Below are 24,719 nucleotides of genomic sequence, written 5' to 3' on the forward strand. Positions count from 1 at the left end.
TTTTTTTTTTTTTTTTTTTTTTTTTTTTTTTTTTTTTTTTTTTTTTTTGAGACAGGGTCTCATGTGTAGCCCTGGCTGTCCTGGAACTCATTCTGTAGACCAGGCTGGCCTCAAACTCATAGAGATCCAACTACATCTGCCTCCTGAGTGCTGGGATTAAAGGCATGTGCCACCACCGCCGATTTGTTTTTGTATTTTGAGACAGTCTTTCAGTTGCCTGTTACTCACCGATTAGCCTACCTTGGCTGGTGTCAGAGACCAGCTTTCAAAAAAAAAAAAATACCATTTAACAGGGTAGAGCCATGGGGATTAGAAAAATAGTAAAGAGAACAAAGACGCAAGTGGAAATAATAGAAACAGGAGGGAGTTCCAGTGAGTACTGAAATCCACCTGCGGTTAACTTCCATTTGCTTAAATACCTCGGCCCAAAGATAGGAGTAAGATAAAAAAACTGCATTGACGCGATACAAGGAAATGAACACACCAGTTGAAGGTTGTGGGCTACATTCTTAGTTAAACATTCTGTTGCTAGAACAAAACAAGTCATGATCACACCCTTGACCAAAACAATCTGTAGGCAAACCACTCCCTGGGTGAAATCCATTGTTATCTCCCTAAAGGAGTAGGAATTTAGTAGTAACCTTAGACTTTTGTTTGGGGTAGAAACATTTCTTCTCTATTCCTGAAATATAAGGTCTGGACATTAGCCACACCTGTTAACAATAAGCTCCGACTCTCTGATCTAAATCCAAGTGGGACCTTTGTTTGAGGTAAAAACAGATGATAACCTTGAAGGAACAGGAGTAACCTCCAGCTCTCTGACCTTCAGACAAGGTGGAGATAGTTTAGCGCCTCCACAGGCTCTGACTCCACAGTACTGGAGTACAAGCGTTCACTACCATAGTCAGCTTTTTCCCAGAGGTTCTGGGGGTTCTAAGGTCCTAGGGCTCACACAGCAACTGAGCTCTCTCTAGCCCATTAAAAGACACCCCCCTCCCACCAGGTGCAAGGCAGGACCTTGACTCAAATACAAAACAAAACGAACACCTTGAAAAGCTTTTGTACCCCGATATTGGGTCTCTGCAGATGTAGTAAATCAAATCAAGCCAAATTAATAAGTCCAGGTTTAATGAACAAAGCAACTCCAGGGTGGTCTGGTGGAAGAGGAGAAACTACAGGGAGAACCACGTGGCAGATGGGGGGAGGGGGGGGGGGAGAGAGAGAGAGAGAGAGAGAGAGAGAGAGAGAGAGAGAGAGAGAGAGAGAGAGAGAGAGAATGCATTAAATAGCCTGTAGGCGTGGTCTTGAGCATCTCAGTGGAGAAGCCGCCAATGGCAGGCTTTCTCAGGGGCAGGATCTGGAATGGGAGGAGCGGGACCGGGTGGAGCGTCCCAACACACCTGGCAAAGATTTATTCGCTCTTTCACAGGGAGCCAGGGAGTTATTAGAACTAGTGTAAGGGCAAAAACTCAGGGAGCACCACATGTGTGGGCAATCAATCGGGAAAGCGGAGATGATTCTGCTCATCAGATGAAAGGCTGGCTTCTCTCCCAGAGCGGAAGGGGAAATCGCCTGCACTCTGCTGCCTTCGTTTTCATATCCGAGAGGAATCATGGTCCGGCGGCTAGTTTCTCATAAGCTACAGTGTGAAGCCCTCAAAGACAATGAAAACTGCAAAGACCCCATCCAATCTCTAGATTCTCTTTCTGAAAGAGGGTTCTGCCATGCGGCCCAGGCTGGCATTGATTCATGATCCCTCTGCCCCTGCCTTCTGGGTGCTGGGATAACAGTCATTCACCACGGTCACACCTGGTCTCTGTGACCTGTCTTCCACACTCTCTCCCGTAGAGGTGTGGGCTACAATTACGTCTTGCTCTATGGAACCCTCTTGTAGACAGGTCACAGCATCAGACAGCTGGAGCTGTCTTTCCTGTCCCTGCTGGCATGCCCAGTGAAGTGGGCTGCACTGGCCTCTGGGTGGAAATGCAGCAAAGTCTGTGGTTTTTATGACCACTTTTTTAAAAAAATTATTCCCCTCCCCATACCCTCTCTCCTCCCTCCCTCTTTGCCCTCCCCTTTCCTCTCCCTCTCCGGTTCTCCCCTCCACCCCACCCCCACCTATACCCCCCCCACCTCCCCCAGCTCCAGGCTGAGCACCATTGCAGCAGGCTTAGAGAGAAGGTTGCAGAGAAACTGCTGCTCAGCTCTGGTCTGACTGAGCGGTCACTGCTTTCCTGTCTTTCCCTCAGGTACTCATGGGGAATCACCTGCTTCTGCAACCTGTGGTTCTGGCAGAGGGGAGAATGGGGGCACTAGCAGTTCTATAGGGGCAGCCATGTCCCTACTCTCCAGCTGGATGACCCTGTAACAAAGTCCTTGATGTGAGGCAGGAGGCCAGTTTCTAGCAGTGCCTGTGAATGGCTCTGCCTCCAGAGTCCATGTCCCACCACGTCATAGTCTCCTGTCCTTCCAGTATGATTGTAACACCCCCCTTCTCTCCTCTTCTCTCCCTCTCTTTCCCAAGGGAAAAGGGGTCCTTATTGGGAATGGAATACAGGACATGCAACATGCTAGGCAAGGCACCCACCACTGAGCCATCCCCCTAGTTCTCTTTTTAAATAGGTTCCTCTGTGACTTTCCCACAGGGCACCACAGCAATCACATCAAGAGGAGACTGGGCAATGGACTTGTTAGTGCAGAAGGGGAGACTATGTGGTTACAGGTCCCTGGGGCTGCATCTGCTAACTGAGCTGCTGGGCAGAAAGTCTGCTGAGTGTCCAGCAAGGGATTTCTTCTTGCCCCGGACCTCAAGAGCTGGTCTGCCCACTTGCGGCTCATTCCTGAGCCTCATGGAGGTGTGTACATCCCAGTTCCTCTCCTGGAGTTCAGCAGTGGGCAGAATAATGGTTCATATTTTACTCGATAGTGTGGGGTGAATCAAGGTGGGATCTCATGGGGTTCCACGTCTTCTGCCTGGTGCACCCCCATCCTGTATGTCATAGTCAAGCCAACACATCAGTTCTAGTTCAGCCACAGAGTTTATTGAGGTGACCCCAGCCTGCCTCTACTCCTCTTTCTCATCCCCGTGGGTGATGATATAGCAGAGGGACTTGTAGTCGATGTTGCCTGCCAGGTCCATGGGTGTCAGGGCAAACAGCTGCTCCACCTGTCGGAGGTACCACGCAGAGATAGGGCCTAACGATGCCCTGTCCCAAGAGCTGTCCTTTGGGACTAAGCTTTTTCAACCCCAAACAGCAATTTAGATGTTTTGTCTGTTGATGGACAGACTAGTAATTGGGCCCGAATGGGGGAGAGGTCAAAGGCTCACCTGACCACAAAGACAAGCCCGCCCTCTTCCGAGTCTGGGTCTTAACACAGGTAGAGTCTCTTCTGGGAAGACCTTGCCACCCCTTAGCTTACACCGCATAGGATCTGGGTTCTGAGCCCTGTGGGCGCTGGGTCATGAGGCCTTCCCTGTGCTAGGGTGGCAATGCCAGGAACAGGTGCAGATGGGGCCAGGGTGTCTCACCTCAGCAGGAGAGAACTTGTCTGCCTGGGTCAGGAGAAGCTGCTTGAACCTGAGGAAAGAGAAGGCTGGAGCTGGGAGGGAGAGTGGCGAGGGCCCGGGGAGACACACAGAGGACCAGAGGACCAGAGGACCTGCCTCACCGCGCTGCCCTCTTGTTTCCCTGTGGTGCCCACCCTGGGGGACGGAGGATCCTCACTTACTCATCCTTGTTCACCACCCCCTGGCCGCTGGGGTCAAACATTCGGAAAGCGCCCAGGATGGCTTCCTCAGGGTCTGTCCCTGTGGGTGGAGGCAGCCAGGTGAACTGTCAGATTCCCAGGCTCTAGGCCCCACCCAGAAAGAACTCATACTACCAGGGAGCTAGGATCTTTCCTGGAGGGTGTTGATGGAGGCCACAAGCGAGGACCTGAAACCCCACAAAGTGTTTTTTGAGGCTGGGAGATCAGAATCGGGCTTTGGAAATGACATTTTCTGAGCCCAAGTGAGCCCAGGATGCTCCCCACACTCTGGGTCTCCCATGGCCAGGCAGGCTCCACAAGTTTCAGGGGAGTTCAGGTGAACCTTACATGGGTTCAGGGGTCAGGTGAGGTCAGTTTGCTCACTTCAGGAGATTCAGACGTGATGGCCACTCACCGTTGAGTTTCTCCCCGAAGAGCGTGAGGAAGACGGTGAAGTTGATGGGGCCCTTCCCTTCCTGCAGCATGGCTTCCAGCTCCTCCTCTGGGACACTTACCCGACCTGAGAGGATAGGACAGAAGGTGACCCAGGCTGCCCTCCCCTGCTTTCTGGGCGGTGAGGTGAGAGGCAGGGGCAACTCCAGCTGTGGGGCCGGTGGGGGATGGGGAACATGTGAGGGCAGGGGACTGTCCTCCCTCCGAGCAGGCCCCTGAGGAGGCTGAGATGGGTCCCCAGGAGGTGGACCGTGCATCCACTCACCGAGCTGGGAGTAGGTCTCCTTCAGGTCTGACTTGCAGATGATGCCGTCGCGATTCTGGTCAATGCAGCTGAAGGCCTGTGAGGAGAGCCTTCAGGAGGGAGCTACTACCCCCTCTCTTCCAGGGGAGGCAGAGGTAAGGGAGAGCCTTGGGTGGTGAGGAGCAGGTGCGGGGGGGGGGTATAGGGAACCTCCGACCCTCAGAGAAGAGAGGCATGGAGTGAGAGGCTGCTGGAGGTACGGTACTCACTTCTTTGAATTCCTGAATCTGGGCTTGTTCGAACATTGAGAAGACATTGGAAGAGCCACGTTGGGCCTGCTTGGTGGCCGCGGCCTTGCCCCGGGTCCCAGCCTTCCTGCTGGCCTGTAATACTGATGGTGACAGGCGCCCCCTCGCCGGTCCTCCAGAGTCCCCCCTCCCTACCACTTGTCGCCCCAGGGCACAACCAGGAGTGCCAGGCTGAGGGGCCTTTCTCCAGCCCTAGAGGTCACTTCCCTGAGCCCCCATAGGCACAGAAGTCCCTGGCTCTGCCCTTCTGCAGAGCAGAGACTGGCACCTGGGCGTGTCTGGTCTCCTGTTCCCCGCCAGGCACTTACCATGATCTGCAGTGGTCTGGCTGTGTGATCTTGTCACCCGGCTCTTTATGTCTCAGCCTTATCGCCCAGAGGCCCAAATAAGGAGAGGAAACAGGCTAAACTTGGAAGCCCCCGCTGGTAGAGGAAGACCAGGGCCCCAAGCAGAGCCCATTCACATTCCTGGCGACCTTCAAGCTCCCAAGTGTAACATCCTAGGATCCATTGGCCCTTGCGACCAGGCTCTTCCCTGGGCAGAGAGGATCAAAGCTTCTCCTGCCTCTGGTCATGTTGAGGGGTCCCTGGGGCCCCTCGTCCACCATCTTTCCTGCAAGCCCAGGCTGGCCCTTCACCAGCCTCATCCTCACTCTTTGGACTGAGGAAGCAGTGCCTGTTCCGAGGCTGGTCAATGGTCTGAATCCTCTGGGTTGGATGAAACCCTGAGCACTGGCCTGCTGTCCAGATGACGACAGACAGACAGCAGTTCTGAGCAGGCTGTGTGCCTCTCGGAGCCATTTACTTGGTCTGGGGTAACTCAGGAGTGACAGATCCATGACTGCTCTCCTCATGGTCACACCTGTGCTGGTGTTTGAGCCTGCCCTGCTTAGATGCTTGTCCTCACTCTCTCTGGAATCTTGTTCATTAAGGTCCATCTCAACTTCACCCCTTCTTCAGAAAACTCACCCTGACATTCCCAGCTGAGAGCTGTCACCTACTCCTGAACGCACGTCTGGAATCCAGAGAGCCTGGCACAGGGCAGGCCTGTGTGAGGTTGTACAGGGAAGCTTTGGAGCACAGGGCCTCCCCAGGGTTCCTGTGAAAGTGGCTCACAGAGTCCATCTAGTGGTTCTGAATTCCTGACGAAGGGGGCTCCCATTCCAAGCAGTAACACTGTCAACTTCTTGAGGACCCTAGTCTGGCAGAAGAGTGGGAGAAGCCGGACGGACAAGCTTGGGGGCTGCATGAGCAGGCCTCTGGCTGGGATCAGTGTTCATCCTCACCCCAAGGTGTCTGTGCAAGGTGGGTTGGGAGAATGTGGGTTCCCCCTGTCAGGCCCCAAGTCCCACCCACAGTCCTTCAGTTTGTGGTAGGGTTAGCTATGTAGCCAGGGCTAGCCTGGATTCCAAGCCTGACCAGCACACATGGCTTCAAGGCCTCCTTTTGCATGAGAATTCTATAACGAACGCCTCCTTTGCTATCTGAAAATGAAGTTCATTCGTTCAAATTAGATGTGCAAAGAAACAGTACAATGGCTCAGATTCCAGGTTTCCTGAGACACGAAAGAAGATGACAAAAGATGGGGATCTATATTAAAGATCTGTTCACATTTGAGTGCGTTCCTCAGATACATCCTGATGCTTGCATCAGTTCAAGAAAGTGGAGATGATCCGGAGCAATTCTACAGGAAACTGCCAGAAAGTCAAGATCTCAAGGAAGATGGGCCTTTCCCCAAAACTACCAATTTCGTGGGTTTTCTTTTCTTCCTTTTTTTTCTGAATAAAACAGAGGACGATTGCTTTTGGCCTCTCGGGTAGTTCCACGGAGAAATAAATGTGCACTAAAATCCCACGAGTCTGTGCTTACCTGCAGGTGTTTGTGCTGCAGAGAAAGGCATTTCAGAGTTCTCCTCTGCAGGGACCTTGGAAATCTGTGACATCACATAACCCTGGCCCTTACCCGCTGCTGCTTCCTCCGTGGTTCTGAGGAGGCAGAATGCTGCTGAGACCAACCCACAGCTGAGCCAGCCCCCACCCCAACCAGAGCAGCATCGGGCCTGGCATTCCCACATTCTATCTTTCACGTGTTGTAGGGGCAACCAGGGCTATCCAGTGCCCGCAGTGTCCCCATGTCACCTCATTCGCGTTCCTAAGGTCGACCTGGGCATAGTGTCTGGAGGGCACAATGAATTCTGAGACACAACCCAGTTTAGGGAGTACCTGTGCACACCAGAGATGCTTCTTTGTATACCATCACCACGATCCTTACAACCCTTAGCACAGAGGTCAAAGAGCAATGGACAGGCATGTTTAAGTGTTTTTAAATATTTAATTAAAAACTCCCCCACAGTCCCAGGTTGGTACAGAGAGGGTGGCATGGTATTTGGGGAGGACGAGGAAGAGGGGCCTGGGAGGTCTCTTAGAGGGATGCTTTGTCCTTCTGGATCAGGGATGTGAGTGTTGAAGATGCCATCCTGCTTGAAGGAGGAGGAGCTCCTGATAGAGCAAGAGAGGCCTCCCCTTTCTGGTCCCCTTAGGGTAGGAACTCCGGAGCTCTATCATCCAGCATCTCCTGGGAGGGTTCATTCCAGAACCGTAAGTCACTCTGGGGCAGAGGTATATGAAGGAAACAGTCTCTTTGGGGTGCTTGTGGCCTGGAAAGTCCCCTCGATGCAGCTGGACAGTCAGTCTTCCATAACTCTCCAGTTTCTTTGGTCACAGGCAAGAAAACAGCCAGGCTGGGTGATCAGCAGCCCTTGCTCTCCTGGGAGTCTAGGTCTGATCTGGCCAAGCTGCTGGAGCTACCTCCCCGTGCAGGGTGTGTTCCCAGGGAAGTCAGACCATTGCAAGGTCTGGGAGGCTAGGCCCACAGTTGTGAGAGGCAAGAAGTGTGAAAATGCAAGTCCTGAGTGTGTAAGGCCTTTCTCTGCAGTTGATTAAAACAAGAAAGACTTTGGTGCCTCTGATCCTCTTCCTCCTCCCAGCCCCCTGCCCCCTGCCCCAGGCTGAGAGCCCTAGGGCTGTCCCACTTGACTGACTCTGTAGAAACACCTGCTCAGCTTGCAGGGGCCTCTCCCCTTTTTCCAGGGGTAGCAGCTGAATAGATCTCCTGCCCCGGTGGGCTGGGAGCACCTGCGGGGCGTGGAGTCCCATGGAGCCCAGGTCCCCGTCCTTGTGGCCTGGATTTCACTGGCCCAGCATGCAGGCCTTCTTGCAGGCCACCGCAGAGACCAGGGCTGCTCCCCTGCCGCTGCCCTCCTCTGATTCGATGAAGGCGATTTCGCAGTTGGGTGTCAGCCTGCGCACACTGGCGTGGAACCGCTCCTTGAAGCTGAATAGGAGGAGAATAGGGCTGCCATTTCTCCTCCCACCTTTTAGACTTCACCCTTGCCACCCATCCATCTACGGTAGGCTCTCCCTGACTGCAGCATCCTCAGCATCCAGGCCTAAGAGGAGCCTGGCAGGAGGGCTCACGAATGTCTGGAGCCGAGAGCCACGCCCTTTGAGCCTCCCTTTATTGGCGAGAGGTTGGACCCCGGAGCTAGGGTGGAAACTGACCTAGGGTGCAACTTGTACACGGAGCCATCCACGCCCACCGTGATACGCATCACGTCTTCACTGCGGCTTTCGCGCATGCGATTTATGACTCCCGCTAGTCCCGCTGAGCACATGTGGGCGGCACGCGTGGACACGCTCTCACAGGCTCGGCGCACAATGTCGCAGTCGGTGACGGAGGGCCGAAGCCCCAGAGTGCTCAGGATGTTGTGTATCTGCTTGCGGTCGCCCGTGTCGCTGCGAGCAGGATGAGGGAGGGAAGTCACTGAGGGTCCTGGAGGAATGGGGATGACGCCCCCTTCTCCCCGCTTCCCTCCCCCCTCCCCCCCCGCTGCCCCGCCCAGCAGTCGTTTGGTCAGCGCTGGATTCTCTCTATAGTGAGGGTGACAATGTCACAGTCAGTTGAGACAGTGGCTCTGGGTAGTGGGGAGTGTGTGAAAAACACTGAGTCGGCGGACAGGTCTCCCCTTGACTAGGGGACAGAGGCCACGGGAACGCTATGCCAGGCTCCATGTCTTCCTATGCCCCTAATAATACTCTGCTTTCCCTAGAACCCTGGTCCATTCCTCTGTCCCCATCCCATTCCTCCTCCTCCCAGACCCCGCCCCTGGTCCTGCCCCCTCCAGGCACCTCTCCACCTGCGACACAAAACGGGTCTCGAAGGCACCACGTGTGCGCAGCTGCTCCGAGGATTCCCCACGGAAGAGAAGATTCTCGTCCACTAGCTTGAGCAGTACAAGTCGAACCAGCTCCCCCATGTACTTTCCACCAATGAGCTTTTCGTACCTGGATACAAAACAGTCGGTTATGCCAGCGGGCCCTAGGGAAATCCCCACAGGTCCCATTCCAGTTAGGAGGTGACCACGTGGGGCACCGTGATGGCTTTCTCATTACCCTAGAGCCATTATCCAAGGTCCTTGCCCTCGTGCCCCGCTCCCCCCCCCCCATTTGTACACAGAGGCTTCAGAAACCTCAGGTCCTAGAAAGGTGTGCATTTTAAACCCAGTTGAGGAAACACATCTGGCCACCTCTGGTCTGGTATATGAAAGGGGGACAGAACTGAGGAGCCACTGTAGTCTGCAGAAACCTTACTGATGATGGCAGGCCTTGTCTGAGCGCAGCCTGGGTCTTTAGTCCTTCCTCAACCATGTGACGGGATGCTATTCTCATTGGCTCACAGGGTTGGTGCCCAGCAGGGCACATAGCAGCCTAGTATATTTTTGCCTAATCTGTGAGCCTCCATATTTTCATCTTGAAAGCCAGCCGCTATTAGTGAACTAACAGAGGCCTGTGAGGGTCTGAGATGAAACTCATTAAGGAGCTGTTAACATGGGAACGGTACCATGTAGGTGGCTAGCCTGCCATAGGCACAATTCATTTTATTTATTTGCTTTTTGAGACAGGTTCTCACTGTGTACCCATGGCTATCCTGGCACTTGCTATGTAGCCCTGGCTGGCTGGAACACAAAGAGATATATCTGCCTCTGCCTCCATAGTGCTGAGATTAAAGGGGTGCACCATACTACGTGGCAATAGCCGTGATTTCAGGCGAGTTCTGTTCAGCTGATTCCCGAGACATGTCTGCCAGCCTACAGCATCCCCCACATGCTAACATTCATCTTGTAGGACTGGCATACATATGTACTTTGAGGGATCCTGACTTAAACCAGATGAACCTTGCAGGTCTTTCAGAGCCATCTCTGGTGGGAGACTACCTATAAAAGCAGAGAGGCCGGACTTCATAGTGGCTGCCATGACACCTCCACACCTCACAGGGGCAGCTTGTGACTGACCTGAAGAAAAGAGCTCCTCAATTTGCTTCCCCCAGGGATCTTTATAAACAAGCTATTATTGTGACCCAGCTATGGTGCCCGGGGCAAGAGCAGCTGCAGGAGTGGGTTAGGAGGGCAGGGCATCCTTACAGTTGCTGACCGGGGTTCGCTGAGCTTTCGTCCACCATTCGGTCGTACTCCAGCAGGAACTCATCCAGCTCGCCCGAGTCCCCGAAGGCACCCCACTCCGTGTTGACACACATGCGCCCCTCATCCCCTTCCACCAGCTCCACATTCTGCATCTCCTCCATGTAGCAGGCGTTGCAGCCAGTGCCTGCAGGGATGGGGCACAGAAGGTGGTAAGAGCCGGGCATGGAAGCTGTGTAATGCAGAGTGGACGGGTCAGTCTGGGGGCTGTCCTCTAACAAGGGTGCGTCCTCACTCTTTCCCTGCGTAGTCAGGGCAGAGAGAATGAGTGCCAGTGTGGTTTGACAGCTGGAAATAGGTGTTGGGTGTCATTTTATTTATTTATTTTTTAATTAAAAAAACTTTTAAAGATATGAGTGTTTTGTTTGCACGTAGGTTTGCACACGCAAGCATGCCTGCCTGGTGCCCATAGAAGCCAGAAGATGGAACTAGAGTTACAGACAGCTGTGAGCCATCATGCGGGTACTGGGAATCGAACCCAGGTCCTCTGGAAGAGCAACAAATGCTCTTAACTGCTCAGCCATCTCTCCAGTCCCTTGTTGTCTAGCGCTTTTGTTTGTTTGTTTGTTTTTGTTTTTCGAGACAGGGTTTCTCTGTAGCTTTGGAACCTGTCCTGAAACTCACTCTGTAGACCAGGCTGGCTTTAAAATCATAGAGATCCGCCTACCTCTGCCTCCCAAGTGCTGGGATTAAAGGCACGTGCCACCACCACCTGACTGAATTCTCTCAATTTTTTTCAATCTTGGTGTTAGATATATTTCTTAAGATGAGCCTCTCCGCCGATGCAAATAATTCCAATCAGACCAAATTAGACCAAATAAAAGATGCCCACGTTTAATGCAGCACTCCCGGGTGGGACAGGGGAGGGGGACACACAAACCCCAGAGACCACGTGTTCCTTTCCTGGGTGGAAGCCTGTAGGAGTATTCTCCCTGGGGAGGGGTCACTGCTTGAGGGCTTTCCCCGAGGTGGAGTCCAGACCAAGGCGATTCCCAGGGGAGGGGGCTTAAGATGGATACCAGGGGCTGGGGTAATGCTTCCAAACACTTGGTAATTATCATGAATATGATTTTAAATACTGAGCAGGCACCATGTATGTTTGTGGGTAAATATGAGTGATGGGTTATCAAAAGGTAGCCCTCACTTTTGGATCACGCCAGAGGAGGTGGTGTCTCCAGGCAGAGTTGCTGTAGCTCGGCCTGGGTTAAGTGAGGCATCTTGGGAGCCCCAGGAGGAATTGTGGAGGACACAGCTGGGGGAATATAGAGGGAGACACAGCCAGAGACATCTGGAGAGAGAACTTTCACTAAAAAGGAAAGATAGAAATAGATACAGCAAACAGAAGGGAGATGCAGTGGGGTCAGGCTAGAGCAGGGGTTCTCAGCCTGTGGGTTGGGGCAGGGGTCGCCTAAGACCGTTGGAAATATCAGGTATTTACATTACGATTCACAACAGTAGCAAAACTACTGTTAAAAATTAGCACTCAGGAGGCAGAGGCAGAAGGAGCTCTGTGACTTCAAGACCTGGTCTAACAGTGAGTTCCAGGACAGCTGGAACTATATAGTGAGGCCCTGTCTCAAAACAACAACAAGCCAGGTGGTGGTGGCGCACACCTTTAATTTCGCCACTGGGAAGTAGAGACAGGCGCACTCTGTGAGTTCAAGTCTAGCCTGATCTACAGAGTGAGTTCCAGGACAGATAAGACTGTTACACAGAGAAACCCTGTCTCAAAAATCAAACGAAACCAAACAAATTATATATGTGTGTGTATATCATATACATGTAAAAAGTATATATAATATATACATATATGTATACATTTATTACAAATTATATGTGTGTGCACCTATAATGTTTTATATATGCACATATATAAAATGAATATATTATTTATCATGTATTATTTAGGGGACAAGTATAAGCACAAATGAGAACCTACGAGTACAAACACATGGTATTGGAGATCTGTCTCTGAAGGGCTATAGCACAGGGTTTTCTGGGTAATCAGGGCCCAGATTGTCCAAACAAACATCCCTACACCTGCGTGCACAGCAGATAACTGATTTGGTTGGTACATCACTGCTTCGGAAGACCACAGGAACTTCTGAGACTGAGGGACGGGGGAGGGTTGGTTTTGAGTTCCCATCCCTGGTTAGGGGGTGAGAGCTATGGCTTCTTTTCCTGCAATGGCCTCCCCTCCAGAGCGGGTTTAGGGCCTGGCAGTTCAGAGATTCAGTGCTGGGCCCCATGTCACGGGCAGGGCCAGGATGGGATAGGGCCAACTAGCAGCACGGATGAAGCCACTTTTGCTGATTTTCTTTACTTGGACAAATTTGTTCAGTATGGTCAATTTACTAGACAAAGTGGTTTAATTACATCCAGATAGGCAGGGCGGGTGTGCAGCTGGCAGGCCACCTGATGCCCTGATGCTGCAAACATTGAAACAGTTCCCATCAACACACAGTTCCCGCAACACCACATCCCCAAAGCCACCTGGCTCAGGGGACAAGGCCTCCCCTGACTGGCTCTCGATGTTAGTGCTCTGACATCGACCGCTAAGGCCCTGTGCAGCGGGGAAGGGTTACAGGGAACAAGCCCTTACCCACAATCATGCCAACCTCACACCGGTGGTCTTCATAGTAGCAAGAAATCATCGTGGCTACTGTGTCATTCACCATTGCCACCACATCCATCTCAAAGTCCTGCCGAGAAGTACAGAGACTATGGGAATGGAGCTGAGGAGAGGGCCCTGTGTGGAAGGAGTAGGGGCCCAGGACAGCTCCTCAGGGCAGGCAAAGGTGTCCTCACCCCTCTCCTCTTGATAGCATCTCGGAGAAGTCCTACGATGTTGTTCCCTTCAGCTCCGGAGGCCTTGAAGCCCTTAGTCCAGTTGAGCAGGATGCCCTGGAGGAGCAGGAAGGCATTATGGCTGGTGCTGTAGCAAGGGAGCTGTGGCCTTCAACCAACCAGACCATAGGTCCATGGCACCTCCATCTCCTGCTTCACATTTGAGGAAGTAGGCTCACACAGCTTTGAGAAGTATTGGGAACAGTTTTCTAAACACACACACACACACACACACACACACACACACACACACACGAACCCAGGACCTTGAGAATTTGCTCTTTGGTGAAGCTGTACCCTTCAGCATAAGAATGTTGGGCAGCAAAGCTCAGGACTAAGATTCGGAAGTAGAGGAAGGACAGGCAGGTCCCCGCGAGAACGGTGCTGAATAACATTGGGGTTCCTCTCTTCTGCTTCACATGAAGGTCTCACAGGAGGCTTTCTCTGTGGAGCTTGGGGCTTAGAAAACCACTGGAGGTGTGGGTTTGGCTGCTGCTTTTGCTCCTTGGGACAAGACCTGCTTTTATCTGTGACACAGAGGTTGAAGCGATTTGTTTTGACTGTCAATTTGACTTTGTGTAGTGTCACCTGGAAGGGCCTATGGGCATTGGTCTTGATTACATTAATTGAGACGGGATGACTTGCCCCCAGTGGGGGGGGGGCACCATTCCCGAGGTAGAGGCATGTTAAAAGCAAGCCGAACGCAAGCAAGCATGTTGTTCCGTGTTTCTGAGGTTTGCTAGTGAAGCACCTGCCTCTATGACTCCCCTGCTGTGATGCACTTTAACCTGGAACTGTGTGAGCTAAGTTAAGCCCTTCCTTCCCTAAGTTGCTTTCGTCAGAGTGATTTATTATAGCAACTATAAAGGAGACTAAAGCAGAGATTGTGTGTGTGTGTGTGATGTAACTTATAAATTTCCCAGTGGGATAGATTCTCAGACCCTTCCCACTTCAGACTCAGCCAGTGAGGTGTCTTTGTGCTCTGTGGTGAGCTGGGGCCCCAGCCTTATGACCAGCTGCCACCTCCTACTGAGAGCAACTTGCTTAACCTGTTTCTTTACCTGTAGTGCGGTGACCCGAGCTTGTCTCCTGAGGTTTGCCACACAGCTGAAGTTGTGGCTGTTTGCCAAAGCTTTACAGATAGGAAGCAACAGGGCCCACAACTGAAATCTCTCCTAAACTGGGGTGTTTTTTAAAATATTTATCTATCTATCTGTCTGTCTGTCTGTCTGTCTAGATATCTATCTATCTATCTATTACGTATACAATATTCTTTCTGCGTGTATGCCTGAAGGCCAGAAGAGGGCACCAGACCTCATTACAATGGTTGTGAGCCACCATGTGGTTGCTGGGAATTGAACTCAGGACCTTTGGAAGAGCAGGCAATGCTCTTAACCGCTGACCATCTCTGTAGCCCCCTAAGCTGGGGTCTTTTACAGCCTGGGCTGGGAAGGCAGTGTGAGCAGAATTCTCCCTGGGTGTGTTCCCATTTGTTCACCCCCCTTCCCGCTCCCCCTCTTGGCTCACCTTGTCTATGTCTTCGTGCCTTACAGGGAAGGAGAAGGTGAAGCCCAGGGGCAGTTTCTTGTGCTTCATCTGATGTTTGTCCAGGAAGTCAGAGATGCACTCGGAGATGTAGTCGAAGAGCTAGGAGTTGCAGCAGAGTGGCATTGGATCAGGGCTGGGACAGCAGCAGTTCTCCCTAGGGACTGTGCCAGAGCGTCCCTTGGAGCTGCTAAGACAGTTGACCCCAGAGGCTGCCACTGTATGCTGGACCTGTCTGCAGTCCGTTTCTCATCAGGACTCAGGCCCTGTGCCTTCCCAAATGGAGAACCCTGCAGACTGCAGTCCTGAGAGCAAGAAGCGCAACACAGGCTGATGATCCCCAGCTTAGCTGCACCTCCAAGCCCGCCCCCCACTTGCCCAGTGAGGACTGGCTGGCATCAAGCCTGGATGGCTGTCCCGTGAAGCTCTGGAGGGAAGCACATTCTTGACCATAACTATGATTTCTGTCTCTTTTGCTGTTTCCTAGGTATCCTGACCACCTGACCCCTACTGAAGGCTGGCCCCAGTTTCTCCCAGTGGAATGGTTCAGATGAGTAGGCACTGATGAGTTTGCAGATGGGTGAGGGAGTTGGCTCATAACATGCCCAGTCCCAGGCTGAAGTACGCTGAGGGAAGGCTGAGTGGCCACGGGCAACCTCTTGCCTGGTTGCCCCTCTGGTAATGGTTTTTGCTTTGTCCCTGGGAATGGTGGGGGGTGCTGGCTTAGCCCATTTCTAGGTCCCCCATCTGAGTCTTCCTCATGCTTAGGGAACCCTTGCTGCTTGGGCAGACAGTGTGACTCTTGCTATGCCACTTGGCATACACCTGTTGGTGGGTTAGTGACGGCCTGTGAGGAAGGTTGGGTTTTGAGAACTGCAGAGTGCAGAAGGCTGGGCGAGCATGGCTCCTGGCTGCTCAGTCCTAAGGCTTTGGTTTTCCTCTGGGAAACTGGACAAAAGCTGGGTTTTCCTCCTGCTCCTGACCTCTCTTCAGCCCTTCTTGTTCTGAGCAGACTGGAATTGGGACTTGGGACACTTTAAGCCCCTGAGCCGCCTTCTTGGGTCTCGCTCTGAAGCTGGGTGGCTGGCCCACCGTCTCTCCTGCTCTTGGAACCCTCTCATCACCTCCCAAGATCTGGGGACCTTGACTCCTAGCCCAGTCCCTCAAGCCGCTCACCATCTCTGCGGTGCCCGTCATGGCGTCCTCGGGGATGGAGTACATTTGGTGTTTGGTCTTCACACTCCACTGCCCTGCATCCCCCTCTCCCACCTTCACCAGCATCACCCTGAAGTTGGTTCCTCCCAGGTCTAAGGAGAGAAAGTCTCCAACTTCTGCAGGCAAAGGGAGAGATGGTCAGCCCCGTTGCCTCTCTGACAGGAGGGATAGGTATGGGGACCCCAGACATTGTGGATGAGGCGAAGCAAGCCTAGACACTGGGGGTGGGGCAATGGTAGAGCAAGCTGTGGAAGGGTCAAAGGTGAACTACGGAATATCAGTGGCAAAACCCTGCCTTAAAGGCAGCCGGAACCCAGAGAGCTACACAGAGACCTAGAGTAGTGGGCTACACTCTGGTTAAGGAGGAAGTTCCCCAAGTGACCTTAGAGATGAGAGGGGGGGCAGTTCTCCTGAGGACTGATAGCTCCAGACTGGGCCTGAGCACCCCACGGCTTCAGGCAACTGGACAAAGGCCTATCCAGTGACTTAGGGATGCCATCATCTGCCTAGGGGGTCCTGTCTAGGGACAGAGGATCCCTGCGGTACCTGAGCCTTCTGGGGTGGAACGCACGTAGGTGGGCAACATCTTTACACTGGCCTCCTCGTGGGTCTCCAGTCTCAGGCCACGGTCCATCTCTTTCTGCATCCGCCTCATCACCTTCTTCAGATCTTCTTCCTGCAGCTGGAACTCTGCCAGGATCTGCTCTACCTGTACAGGATGGGAGCCGCTGTGGCTGCCACCAGGCGCCTCCACACACCAAGGGTCTCTCTTTTGTTTTCTCACCCCAGACACAGGATGGTCCACATCTCAGACTATTTATCATAGTTTATTTCAAATATTTCAAATATTCTCAACAATTAGCCTGGGTACCCTGGAGGAGTGAGCAGCAGGGAGCTGGGTAGCCTTCGCAGCACAATGCCTCGTGCCTCCTATTGCCCCAAGACTTTGGATGAGGGGAGGAAAATGATCTAAATAGGACTTCGGTGAGGCAGGACTCGAGTAAAAAGAGCCAGTTTTTTTTTCCTACTGCAGGACTTTAGGGAGTGAATGGGCCAGTATGCACAAGACTAGAGCAGCTGGAGGACCCCAAGCACCAAGCAAGGGTCTGGCTAGCAAAGCACGGCCATCCACAGTGTGCGGGCTTGAAGCCCAGAAGGATGACGCTCTCGGTATCAGCACAGGAGACCTGTGTACCAGAAGCTCAGAACCAGCGCTGCTGTTCCTGCATGTGGAGGGCTGGGTAGAACAGTAAACCCGGTAGACTAAGCTGAGCACAGTGATGCTATCTCGCCTTTGCTTGGAGCTGGGGCATGTGACTCAGTTCATCACTGGTGAAGGGAAGCCTGGTTTTAGCAGGAGAGGGGGAATTCAGGGCCGCTTAGACTGTGAGCACAGTGGTGTAAGGATGTGATGGTCGGCACTGCAGCAGCCACCTTGTAGCCATGCAGAGAAAGACGGGAAGGAAAAGACTGTTAGTCTACCGCACATGCCAGAGAAGGAAGGTTGATGCCAGGCCAACTTAAGGAGCAGTCATGTAAAGCCACGGGGCATCAGACTCATGGTTTCCGTCAATCAAAAGCATTCCTAAGAGATACGGAGCATTGGTTAATGGTGGCTTAAAAAAAAAAAAAAGCTCCCACATAGAGTTTAAATTCAGGAAAATCAGAAAGAAATAGGGCTGATAAGAAGCCAGCATCAGCTGGGTGTGAGGTGAGTGTGGCCAGTCTCTTCTGTCGTCAGCCCTGCAGAGCAGGCCTCTGGACGCACTCAGCTCTCTGTGGAACAATTCGTGTTGTACCCAGAAATTCAGGATATCCCCAAAGCAACCCCCTCGGCCTCCTTTGTCTCTTTCCTAGACTTGTAGAATTTACTGAGAGTTAGCAGCTGTAGGAAGCTTGGCTTCTCTCTTGAGGTTCAGCTGCTCAGAGGGACCCAGTGACCGGCTGGGTGTGGGTACTCAGGAAGGCACCCAGGACAGACCAGGAGTGGTGACACATAGCTCTAACCCTTGTGCTTGGGAGACAGAGCACAAAAACCAAACCAAACAACAAACAACGAAGGGACCCAATTATAAGATGCCTGTGACCTGTGGTTTCATGTCCCAGGCAGGTCTGATCTTAACAAAAGTTCAACCCTCAAGCCCTGTTGGGCCCCTTCCTGCCTCTCTGTCCAGTCAGTTCCTCTAGGTGACTAGAGGCTAGACTCTCGGTTAGGGTTAGGATTAAGGTTAGGGTTAGGGTTATGATTGCCTTCAGGTTGAAATTCTTCATGAGAGGAACCCACACTTCAGGCTGGGTCCCTGAAGAGAATCAGGGCTAGGGAGTTGGCCCAGGGTGACTGGGTGGTGTGCGGCTGGACTATGTGGTTGACGAGGGCTCCAAGTGACTCGTGCCTTCTTTATGGAGCTGAGAAGAACTTGTCCAGAGCTTAGAGGTCCCGGTGACACTGTGACAAATGGGTGCTGTTGGTTCTTTCTCACAGAGGTGGGGATTGGCAGGGCCAACCTGTCTGTGTCATCACTTCCTGTAGAGTTTGGGAAAACCAAGTGTAACTGCATGGTGCCCAGGCTCGGCAGCTCCTCAGGCAGAGTGTGTGCCCTGAGGGTCTGGACACCAAGGAAACCAAACTGATACCACCTGTCGAGAGGACCAGTACTGTCTCTATCAACACTTACTTTTGACTAAGTAATGTTGGGACGCAGAGTCTGCAAACATTTAAGTACACAAGAACCTCCTCTATGAAAGAAGACCCTCCCCCCAAGTACACCCCAATACCCTGTATTCACCAGCAAGGCCAGGATGAATTAACCCAAGACACCTGCCACTACCATGTCACCTTCTTCGTCCTTTCCAGAGAAGGAGGGAAAACTTTCTGGCATTGAGGAAGTGAGATGGGACCTTCTGCAGAGCCGGGTCCCATTCTCAAAAACGGAATTGCATCTGGCCTATGGATCTGCCAACATTTAAAAATCGATTTAAAACTGAGATCCCTTTCGGGAAATCTAGATTTCTATAAAACTGGGTCTGTATGCTCGCTGAGGATATAGGGAAATGGGGAGCCTGCCCCCCAGTGGCAGAACTGGTCTAAGTCCCCTGGTCACAGAGCTCTCATTTTGAGCCCTGGCCAGGTCTGTTGCAGTACAGTCTTACTCATCCAGACCACTGGGGCTAGAAAGACACGCTCACATACCCCCATATTCCTTCCCCAAGCCTGGCGATGCAGGTTGGAGGTGGATGTGGAAGGGTTTACGCTGAAGTTGTTAGGGGTTCTGCTCTTGCTGTGGAGAGTTCTCCTTGGAAACGGAAGCCCCTTCCTCAGAGTGCATGGGGCCTGGCGATGCCCACACTTCTGGCACCAGGTCAGTGTACAACTTGGGGCGGGATGGTCTGACCAGGAGCGGCTTCACAACTCTTTAGGCTGTGGGTATTGGAGGGTGGAGATGAGCATCATGCCATAATGAACTCTACCTAGCAATTCCCACGGGTTGTGCACAGGGACAAGAACTATAGGCCAGGCCCACCATTGTCATCCTTGAGTCTCCCCCACACTCCCGAATCATTCCAAGACACTTGTAGGACCTGAATACACACTGTCCAACCCCTCCCCACAAACCCACAGAGCCAGGAGTGCAGAGTTGGGTAGTGAGCAGATGCCTGGCCTCAGAGCCTACACCCCCCCCCCAATTGGGTTGCTTCCTACATAATTTTGGGACCTGACTTTGGCCGACATCCAGTGAGACAGTCTGCTGTGTGTGTCTCTAGAAGGGTCTCATGCTGCAGGGAGACACTGTTAATTTGCTAGCTTCTCTTGTGCACCTTTGTCTGAAAAGTCACATAACCAAGGTTCAAGGTCCCAAACAAACATAGGGCTTTTCCTGTGGGAGGACTCCCCTCCTCATAATTCCCTGAAGAGCACTGGAAGGTCTCCTTAGCAGATGCCAGCTCTGGGCAGTGTGCTGTGTGATGCATGGGATGTTAGAGAGGAGCTGAGAGCACGTTTGCCATCTGTCTGTCCAAGAGCATCTGTCCCAATGCTCACAGAGAGCCACAGAAAAGAATTACGTGACACTGGACCTGGGTCAGGTGGAGAGGCGAGGGGAGGGGAGGAGAGGAGAGAAGAGGGGAGGGGGAGGGCAAGAGAGAGGAGAGGAGGCAGGCACCATGGCTGGTAAAGAGAGAGTGCAGCTGATGTTAAGGGAATGATCCACAGATATGTGAGAAGCCTGAGACTCTGGGCTACAGAATGGGAACTCCTTGGATGTTCCACAGAGTGGGAGTGGGGATATTAGGTTGTCTCCACAGTCTGGGTACAGTGACAATGAGTATGGGACGGAGAGATGGCAAGGGATAAAGGACATTTACTGACAGCTTGAGGCGTAGGGATTTTAGGCAGGGACACATTGGGAAGATCCCATGGGCTAGCCTGAGCAGCTAGAGCAGGGCTCCATCGTGACTGAGCATTCAGGGAAACTGATCTAAGCATGCCACCCATCTGCCTGCGCACATTTGACTCAAGTGTGTATGAGTGGCTGTGTGAGAACAGAGGTCAGGGGGACAGTGGAGATGCACACTTGAAAGTCCTCAGTATGGAGATTTCTTAAGGCTACAAGTCTGGAAGAGTTCACAGGTCACATAGCAAAGTGGGAGGAATGGAGCTAGCAGAGTTAAATGCCCTGAGCAAGCTTTAGGATCCCACCTTAGAACACAGTTAAAAAAAATAACACACCACCTCTGGTCAATGACGATACACTCCTTTAATCCCAGCTCTTGGGAGGCAGAGATAGGCGGGTCTCTGAATTCAAGGCCAGCCTGGTCTGTAGAGTTAGTTTGAAGAGAGCCAAGGCTACACAGAGAAATCCTGTCTCGAAAAACCATAGTAATAATAATAATATTAACAATGCAGTGTTACATTTACCAGAGGAAGAGGTCTCCTTAGCACTGGGAAAGGTGGCCCCAAGGAACTGTAGACCTCAGAGAACCTGGACAAGGGCTAGAGAAGCCTGTGGATAAAAGCTACAGTGCCCAAGGTCTAGAGATATTCTCAGTGCCCCATGTCCAGCCTCAGACTGGCCTCTCTTTTCTCTGCTATATACACAGGAATAAATGACCCTAAGCCAGTCATCCACGTACTCCTGAGGAACAGAGCCCCACAGTCTTCCAAGTACAGTCATAAGGGATCTCTGAGTGACAAGCAGCACTAGGAAAAGCCCCCAGCCTAGGCACCATTGTCCCAGGAACAAGTCCCCTTGGATTCCTCAAGAGATGATGAGAGGCACCAGTGAGGAGGGTAGAGAGGGAAGAAGGGCCATATCCAGCCTCCTTACAGGACTGCATCTGTCCTTCTATGGCCCCTCAGTCCCTCTCTCCAACCTCAGGGCACTGGCTTCTCCAGCCTGCTAATGACCCTTACCAGCGTCAACTGCGTTCTGCTCCTTGTAGTATCCATAGCCATCTCTCCGAGAGGACAAGCCACAGGGAGCTGGGGAAGCAGAGATGTTCCTGCCTCCTGAGGCCACCTGTGGCAGGTGAGGGCTGTCTGACTGAGTGTTGCAAGAGCCAGGCGGCCAAGGGCTTCTGCTCTAATGGGCCAGATGTGCAGCTTCTGAAATACTCTCCCTCCTTTCATAGGGTCAGGGCCAGGCGAGGACAAGGGACCACGTGGGGTCAGGTTTAACAAAGGCCACAGGGATAAGGCTATGAGGCAGGCTGCTGTGCTCTTTGGATACTGCTGGGGATTGCTATGGAGAGGCTGACAGGGTGGCTGGAGCCAGTCCACACACACCCCACCTCTCAGCCTTGTTAAGGAAGATGGCAGTGGGTGCTTTGAAGGGCCAGAGGGGAAGCAGGTATGTGTGCGCTGAGGAACTGTGCACGCCAGTGAGGCTTCCAATGGGGATCCCCAGGAGTTTACATCTATGGAGGGCTGGCTATGCATGTCACACGGTCTGAGGCTCCATCATGGAACCTGGGTGGGAAGGGGAGGCTGGGAAGGGAAGGAAGCCAGGTTTCTGTGGAAAGAGGATAGAGCTTAGCCACAGGGAAGGGGTTTGGGAATGGGAATGGGAGGGGAGGGTTGGGACGCCTGTGCAGTACCAACAAGGGTTGGCTCAGGTTCTCGGGGCTGCTCTGACATGTCCCCCAAGTAAAACAATACTGAGTGTTTCATTCAGAATTCTTTTACTGCCGTGGGCCCTCTTTTGACTTCCTTGAACCCAAACAGCAAGAATCAGAATGGAGGAGGCCATTACATTTTGTGACTTACAGGCTCAGGGTGTGGGCTCTCTGTGAGTTCCTCCCTGAGGTTCAGACACCCCCTGGTTTTTTGCTTGGGTTTGGTGGGGACTGACCCCAACATGCTCTGCACTCTCTGGCATCTCCAAGCCCTGCTAAAATTAGCTGCCATGGGCAAGTAGGTCAGGCTCTCCCACAACTAGCCAGGATGGTCACCCCTGACATGATCGATCTCGTTCCCAAAATAGAGCAAAGCTGGCCTCATCAGACCTCATGTGACAACTCTCACCACCCAACCCCTGGTTCTGGGTCCCTTTTCCTGTGGGGAGAGAGCTCATGCCTGAATTTGGGGTGCCAGGCCAAGGAGTAGCTGCCTGGGGGTCTTGCTCCCATCTTCTGGGGCAAGCCAGATGAGGAGGAGGCAAATCCTCAAGCTCCGACCTCTGGGAGGTGGGAGATGGGGTGTTGACCAAGGCAAAGTCAGAAACAAACCAACCCACTTTCTGTCTTGGCTAGACTGTACATGAGCAACAAGCATCCTCCCAGAACCTGTTCCCAGGAATGAGCTCTCCATCCACTAGTACTTTTGAAGGAAGAATGATACCTAACTGGCTAAGCACACAGCACCCACCCTCCTGTGAACCCATCTTGTCCCTGAGCACCTTGGTGAAGCAAGGGTAGTGTAATACAATGTTCTTCCTACACTCGAGAGTTGTGCCTGGATAGCCTGTCCAGAGACAAGGGATCCGGACAGAAGGCTCCTTGGGGACAAGATCTCATGATGCATGCACACCACACAAGAAGGTGCCCAAACACCATGTCTGCTTAGGATTTGGAGAAAACAGTGGAGCTTTGCAGCCACGACTTAGGACATCTCTCCATCTTTTTCTGCTAGAGTGAGGGAAGCGAGCAGACTGAATGGATCATTTTCTGTTGGTAATATACCTCCTTCTGTGTGTGTGTGTGTGTGTGTGTGTGTGTGTGTGTATGTGTATGTGTGTGTGTGGCATCTGTGTGCAGGTGCATGCACCTAGGCACTGCCGTGCAGAAGAGGCCAGAGAAGGCTATTGGGTGTCTTTCTCTATCACTCAGCGTCTTAGTTTTTGACACAGGGTCTCACAGTGAACACAAGGCTCATGCTTTCAGCTAAGCTGGCTGGTTAGTGGGCTCCTGGGATCCACCTGTCTTTGCCCTCAAATGCTGGAGTTTCAGTAACGTGTACTCACACCCGGTTTTTACGTGGGTCCTGGGAATTCAAACTCCGGTTCTCTCACTCGCATAGCAGTGTTCATTCCCAGTGAACCACCCCTTCCCCATTGCTATGCCTTCTTCCCTTCCTCCTCCTCCTTTTTCAGATGCTTGTGAGCCACCATGTGGTTACTGGGAATTGAATTCAGATCTCTGGGAGAGCAGCCAGTGCTCCCAACCCTGAGCCGTCTCTGCAGGCCCCCCTCCACGTTCCTTCTTATTCAAGAAGCTAATTCATATGGAGGCCTGGATTTTCTTTTTCAGTTACCCCGAAGCAATGGCGTGACAAGTGTAGTAACTGATATTCAAGCTTATTCATTCTAATATAAAAAATGGAGCAAGGCGGTGGTGGCAGAAGCAGGCAGATCTCTGTGAGTTTGAGGCCAGCCTGGTCTATAAGAGCTAGTTCCAGGACATGCCCCAAAGATACAGAGAAACCCTGTCTTGAACCGCCCCCCCCCTCCAAAATGGGCCACAACACTGTGTGGTACTTCCATGTAGTGATAACAAAGGTAACGCTGAAACCTGACAAGATGGCTCAGTGGGTAAAGTATCTGGCACGGAAGCCTGAGGACATGAGTTTGATTCTGGAACCCGTGTGAAGATGAAGGAGTGGGAGCTAGGGAGATGGCTTAGCAGTTAAGAGCACTGGGTGCTCTTCCAAAAGACCCAGGTTCAACTCCTAGCACCCACATGGTAACTCACAACCTCTGTAACTCCAGTTCCCTCTTCTGGCCTCTCTGGGCACCAGGCACACACATGGTACATAGACACGCATGCAGGCAAAACATCCAGAAATATAATGACAGAAAAAAGGATGGCGAGAACCAACTCCAGGGAGCTGTTACCTGACTTCCACCAGTGTGTGAAGGCACGCGTGGCACCCACCCACATACACACATGCAATAATAAGTTAAAACGTTGAAAATAAAAATATTTTTGAAAAAGTAAGGCTGATCTAGATTATTTTTAAAAATCAATGCGTATGGCTGTTTTGCCTGCATGCGTGTTGTTGGTATGCTATGTGTGTACAGGGCTAGAGGAGACCAGAGGAGGTCACGGGATCCCAAGACTGGACTTTGGATGGTCGGGAGCCCCTGTGTGGGTACTGGGAACGGGACCCAGAAGAGCAGCCAGTGAGTGCTCTGAACTGCTAAGCCTTCTCTCCAGCTCTCAGGTTGATCTTTCCCTGTTAGCATATGTGGTCGTTAACTATGAAATAGCCCCCGGAGGATCGTGTGTTGGAACACTGGGCCCCCAGTTGAGGGGTGCTATTTTGGAAGGTTCTAGAATCTCTAGGACAGTAGCTCTTAACGTGTAGGTCGTGACCCCTTTGTGGGGGTTGA

The 24,719-nt window shown here is 52.3% G+C and overlaps 2 protein-coding genes and 1 long non-coding RNA gene across 5 annotated transcripts in view; 1 reads left to right on the plus strand and 2 right to left on the minus strand.

Annotated features, from left to right (window-relative positions):
• The window catches only part of LOC126500802 (uncharacterized), a 23,025-nt gene extending 20,269 nt beyond the window's left edge, over window positions 1-2,756 (plus strand). The window contains exons 2-3 of the long non-coding RNA XR_007591442.1: window positions 2,143-2,249; window positions 2,646-2,756. This is a non-coding gene — a long non-coding RNA (uncharacterized lncRNA). The remainder of the gene's footprint in view (window positions 1-2,142; window positions 2,250-2,645) is intronic.
• Window positions 2,757-2,921: 165 nt separating this feature from the next.
• Window positions 2,922-5,161, minus strand: Myl7 (myosin light chain 7). The gene is made up of 7 exons (XM_050140996.1): window positions 5,061-5,161; window positions 4,714-4,827; window positions 4,466-4,541; window positions 4,163-4,267; window positions 3,730-3,808; window positions 3,530-3,578; window positions 2,922-3,166 (listed from the first exon to the last, which is right to left on the minus strand). The coding sequence occupies exons 1-7, from the start codon at window positions 5,061-5,063 to the stop codon at window positions 3,065-3,067; spliced, it is 528 nt and encodes a 175-aa protein (XP_049996953.1). The 5' UTR covers window positions 5,064-5,161; the 3' UTR covers window positions 2,922-3,064.
• A 1,924-nt stretch (window positions 5,162-7,085) lies between these two features.
• Window positions 7,086-24,719, minus strand: part of Gck (glucokinase) — a 35,477-nt gene continuing 17,843 nt past the window's right edge. For 2 of the 3 annotated variants that reach the window (XM_050141347.1, XM_050141348.1), the window contains exons 2-10: window positions 16,441-16,603; window positions 15,856-16,010; window positions 14,662-14,781; window positions 13,096-13,191; window positions 12,890-12,989; window positions 10,231-10,414; window positions 8,939-9,094; window positions 8,312-8,545; window positions 7,086-8,084 (exon numbers count right to left, since the gene is read on the minus strand). In XM_050141347.1, coding sequence (XP_049997304.1) covers window positions 7,940-8,084; window positions 8,312-8,545; window positions 8,939-9,094; window positions 10,231-10,414; window positions 12,890-12,989; window positions 13,096-13,191; window positions 14,662-14,781; window positions 15,856-16,010; window positions 16,441-16,603 — 1,353 coding nt within the window. In that variant the 3' untranslated portion in view covers window positions 7,086-7,939. Of the gene's footprint in view, window positions 8,085-8,311; window positions 8,546-8,938; window positions 9,095-10,230; window positions 10,415-12,889; window positions 12,990-13,095; window positions 13,192-14,661; window positions 14,782-15,855; window positions 16,011-16,440; window positions 16,604-21,304; window positions 21,489-24,719 lie in introns of those variants that run through there. The other variant, XM_050141346.1, reaches the window with a different exon arrangement.

This window comes from Alexandromys fortis, unplaced genomic scaffold (genome assembly GCF_014885135.2).
Source record: "Alexandromys fortis isolate MF-2015 unplaced genomic scaffold, M_Fortis_MF-2015_v1.1 scaffold_7, whole genome shotgun sequence".
Classification (NCBI taxonomy): domain Eukaryota; kingdom Metazoa; phylum Chordata; class Mammalia; order Rodentia; family Cricetidae; genus Alexandromys; species Alexandromys fortis.

What these genes read in the sequence shown, in the direction of transcription:
- Myl7 (XM_050140996.1), bottom strand. An exon ending in CTTCGGGGAGAAACTCAACG is followed by an intron (nt 3,809 to 4,162) that starts GTGAGTGGCCAT and finishes CTCCACCCACAG; the next exon opens with GGACAGACCCTGAGGAAGCC. An exon ending in ACAAGTTCTCTCCTGCTGAG is followed by an intron (nt 3,167 to 3,529) that starts GTGAGACACCCT and finishes TACCTCCGACAG; the next exon opens with GTGGAGCAGCTGTTTGCCCT.